The sequence below is a fragment of the Adiantum capillus-veneris genome, chromosome 2, assembly GCF_014529385.1.
Source record: "Adiantum capillus-veneris isolate H3 chromosome 2, ASM1452938v2, whole genome shotgun sequence".
NCBI classification, from domain to species: domain Eukaryota; kingdom Viridiplantae; phylum Streptophyta; class Polypodiopsida; order Polypodiales; family Pteridaceae; genus Adiantum; species Adiantum capillus-veneris.
Genome location: NC_140932.1, coordinates 89,892,550 through 89,897,257, shown reverse-complemented (window position 1 = coordinate 89,897,257; position 4,708 = coordinate 89,892,550). Strand labels below are relative to the sequence as shown.

At 43.0% G+C, this 4,708-nt stretch overlaps 1 protein-coding gene across 1 annotated transcript; it reads right to left on the bottom strand.

Moving 5' to 3' along the window:
• Positions 1 to 2,091: 2,091 nt before the first annotated feature.
• LOC147463161 (endoplasmic reticulum oxidoreductin-2-like) lies at positions 2,092 to 3,879 on the bottom strand. The gene has a single exon (XM_086487544.1). It carries the CDS (start codon positions 3,696 to 3,698, stop codon positions 2,349 to 2,351), a length of 1,350 nt encoding a protein of 449 aa, XP_086343670.1. The 5' UTR covers positions 3,699 to 3,879; the 3' UTR covers positions 2,092 to 2,348.
• Between the last annotated feature and the right edge of the window lie 829 nt (positions 3,880 to 4,708).

Here is a 4,708-nt window from a genome sequence, read left to right as displayed (position 1 = left end):
TAGATAAGGCAAACCTCGATTCTCAGGCTCCACCACCTTACACCAAACATACATCGAAGGTATAATCTCTTAACTTCTCAAAACAATTCTATAAAATGAGACTACACGTTACGAGAATTTAGAATGAAAAATTACACACCAAAGTTGAACACAATATATGAAACTAAAGCTCCAATAGTGACATAGTGCATGTCAAGAGAGAGCAAACACCGATGAAGAGAACTCCGACACACAAGTCCAAATCAAGTATTGGGAGCTCCAATTGCCCCTCTTTGCCACTCACTTGCCTCTCTCTCTCTCTCTCTCTCTCTCTCTCTCACACACACACAAAAGATCATCACCTTCACCAAGCATAGCATTGATAATACATATGACAATCTCTATAGGTAAAGGTTATACAAAGCTAGTTTGTAAATTGAACTCACGTCATGAACCAGGAAATTGATTTCTTTTTACACCCTGGAAGTTTTATAAGTGATGGGCAAAACCAACCATGCTAAAGCTACCAACTTTATTATAACATAGCGTACAATTTGGACTATAAATAAGCTTTTACAAGGTGAAGACTCAATTGGCCCTTCTAAAACATGAAAATTTTCCAATGCTTTGCATGAGACAATTAAGCTATTGAAAACTATTAAGACCACTTCTAAAAATTAGTGCAAGCACCTTAATTTAGGAAAGTGCATCAAAGAAAACCTTGAAACCTTGAAAGTTCTGCATTCCAACACTTTCTGAAGGTCCAAAGTATGTCTGATGCATTATAGAAAAGGTTGATTTCTTAAGGTTACTAGTTGGTAGGCGCCACCTCCGACGGCTGCACCTCTTCCCATAACAATACAACACTGCAGCTGCTCAGTATTGCTCATGCATAGCATTAAAAACAGCCTAATAGAACAATCGTAATGATGTGAGAATTCAACAATGGAAGTTAAGAAGTAGCAATAATACTGAGATCTTGGAGCAGGAAAATTTCCACGAATATCAAGATCACTGCACCGTCTCCCCTTCATTCCCACGAATGTACATCTATAACAGTAACCATTGTCACCCAAGGAACCCAATATGGTATTGCAACCACAGTACAAGATGCAGGCTCTCCTGATAGAGCCAACAATTTGTCTGCAGACCTATAGGGGTTGTAGAGCTAAGATTCATATTCAGCCCTGAATGTGAGTGCATGAAACACAAGGACACAAACTCACCAATTTATGCTTCAAGTTCATGTAGTAGAAATAGCATTGAAAACAAAGTAGCAGAGCATTGAACCAGAACTTCTTTGCACATCATACCACACATTTGGACATCAGATCAGCACACTCACTACCTTTTTACTGGTAAATAGAATCTAGACAAAATTCTCATCGAGGAAAATCACATGCACATCATAAAAGTATTAAGGCAAGTTAATACTGCCTCCAATTTAGTCTTACCAATCATGTGCACGTCACAAAAGTAAAATGCAAGTTGGTACTGTCTGCAAAAATTAAACCCAGCCAAACATTGGAGATTGACTGCCTCAACCATACACTGCCCCAAAGACTGCTTTAGCTTGCAAAGCCTCAAATGGCATTAGGAGATTACTCTTGAGAAAGGGCACTCAGAACATTTTCTGCATGTCAAATGTAGTGCACTCCTCCAATACATCTCATAATTGGATGGGTTCTGTCAGCTTATAACCAACTCACACCGGAAATGCCAAAGATATCCACTAGTTCCCATGAAATTAAAATGCTCATATGTGGAAGGGATGTTGGTTGTGAAAATTTCTCCAAAAGTAACTGCATATTGTTTGATATGCATCTCTATCACAACCAGTACAAAATGGAAAACTAGCCAAGTGCATGGTAGGCAGGACGATCAGCACCTAAGGCCCTCAGTAAAAACCATAGAAACCAGACCCGGATGCCTCTTCTTTTTAATGAAACACTAGCTCAAGATATAGCAACGGCAGTAATACAAGAAGAACCAGTGAAGCACTCCAATGCCCATCAAGTGAAACTTCTCACATTCATGTTCAAGGTGTTAAAACACCAAATACACTGCAAAAGGAAAAGCACTTAACCTGACGCAATCCAACAAGTCGTAAAATCTGCTAACCTTTCAGGTATATGTAGTTGGCATTACCACAAAGTAAGAAAGAAAAGAATTATTACAACAGTCAAGAACCTCTAGTATACAAAATTCAGCCATCTCCTTCTTGGATTGACTCTCGGGCAGACCCCAAAATAACAAAAAGAATTACTCATGTATTGATAAGCGAAAAAGTCTCTCGCTTGACAAGATCGTGCTTGTTGTCAGACTGCCTTTACTCCAGAATGTCGCAAGTTAATAATGCTTCCGGCCACCTAAATGCTCAATGGGTACTTCCAGTGCTTAAAAACGTTACCCAACCCAAAAAATGAGGGCTCCTTCACAAGCGGGGCCAGATCGTGCAAAAAAATTAGCGATTCTGAAAGCCGATTAAGGAGATTAAGCAGAGCAATCACCTCATTTCTTTGAAGCACAGGAGTGTTTGCTGAGTCTTCTGAAAAGAGAATTTCTAAGGCAGTCCCCAAACCCAAAATTTGAAGCTTCCCCCAAAGCCTGCATTTCTCACACCCGACACAATCCATGAGTGCACTAATGTTGCGAAACTGCTTCTGTAGCTGCAAGAGGAGCTCAGTACCATCTTTACCCTGCCAGAGCTTTGCCTCATCAAACGGTTTCGGGCAGGCAGCTTGCAGCCGCTCATTTTGCACAAGTTTCTGAATCAGGCTTGTCGTATGGTCATCCTCAGAAGGATTTTCTGTGTTATACTCTGCCTGAACAAAATATTCTGAAGCCTTTGTCACTGCCCTCAGCACAAAAAGGAAGGTGAAATAAAGGTTACGCACACGATCTTCGTGCTTTAGCACACGCTCATGGAGGAGAGTTACATTGGGTCCCCACCGGTTTGCACTCTCATCCAGCAAGTAATCAGCAGCGATATGCACAGAAATGGAAGAGTGCAAACCTGATATGAGCTTGTAAAGCACTCTGCTTTCAGGGGGGGCAAACTTGTCATGAGGAGCGAGAACATTGTCATGGTATATGGCCTCCCAGATCCTGCGTGCAGAAGGGCCGGTGTAGCCGGTATATCGCTCAGGGTTGAGCAAAAGATTAAGATAGGTGACATCCCCCTCTTCACGCTCATCATCCAAGGTCCATGGGTTGTCACGACTCACTGCCCATCCATGAAAAGCTTTCAGATCAAGGGTTCGATCAACCAGTGCTTCCGGCTTGCCTTCTTGGCAAATGAGATCATCTAAAGAAAGCCGCCTTCCTCCTGCTTTTAGGGTTTCAGGGAATTCTCCATCAGGGCACTCGCACACACTGCAATCGCGGAGCCTGCACATGCCATCGTCAGGCCAGAAGGGGCAATCGCACCAGAGCTTGGCCTTGAAGTAGCGGAAGAAGGGGGTACGCACAAGGCTTTGGAGAATGGGGTGCAGAGCTTCGCGATTGAGGCTGTTGACGGTCGCGTAATCACAGCAGCAGTCCTCTACGACACCGCTGAGCTTGTCCAAGCAATGGCAGGAGGAAGAGGAAGGGAACGAAGGGTGTAGTGGCCCAACAAAGAAGCGCCCACTGCAGGCGGCAACCAGGACCGCCACCAACACTGCTAAGACGGCCACGGCCAAATAGCTCTTCTTCTTCGTCATCATCATAGCAGGCATCTACAAGAACTCAAAATCCAAAGCCTGGCACCGGCGGCACTCTATATACACACCAGAAAGGAGCGTGCCGTGCTGTGTCGCCCACATTACGCAGACACCTGGTAAAACCGCGTGCGGGAAATATATCCAAATGACTCAACAGAAATGCATGTCGGGTCTTCGATATCTTCGAGAGAGAGCCTAAAGCGGAGAAGAAGAAGGGCGGCAGGTAGAAATTGGAATTCAATGTCAAAAGCGAGAGCAAGAGTGTTTAAAACCAACCACTTAACCAAAGAGTGAAACCAACTCATATGATCTCAAGATTCATTCACTGCAACTTACAACTTACGAGCGTGAACATCGTTGTCTCTCTATCTTCTATACAATTATAAAAGGGGGCAGCAACCCCCCCCCCCCCCCCCCGCCTGGCTACCCACTAGCTCAATGAACAGGGGTCGGATGCAAGAGAGACTATTGTGTGTGTGTCCAGTAACAATTATAACATAAACACCAAAGAATTCTTTCAAATTACAAAAGACATTAGACACTATGTCAACGAAAAGGTGGTATAACTCTTATTCATAGTAAAAATAGACTTATACACAAGTCTAAGAGAATTAGGAGCCGGAAGAAATATAAGTCCGCCATCTTCAAGCCAGGAAACTTTGAAAGCTATAGTTGACAAGGTAACCCTCACCTGCACCCATGGAAACAACACAACGTTCAGTTAGCATTGGCACCGTATGTAGGTGATGCATGTGTATCCCACATGTTATAGATGTCACCCAATTAAATTGCTTTCAAAGATAATAAGAAAAAATGTGAAGCTACTCAATAATTCAGAGATGGTTTCATTTACAAGGGAAAACCCATTTGGAGCTCCTTTTACTTTGCAAGCTCTCATAAGATAAGGACGGAGACGAGTTTAATGAGGCAATTTAGCCCCGAAGTGTGCCACATATCCGTGTTTCTTGACTTTACAGAGTTTGACATTAATTGTCGCTATTTTTTCAGGGTCTGTGACAGTGCTC

What these genes read in the sequence shown, in the direction of transcription:
- LOC147463161 (XM_086487544.1), bottom strand. Translation starts at nt 3,698, where the DNA reads ATGCCTGCTATGATGATGACGAAGAAGAAGAGCTATTTGGCCGTGGCC.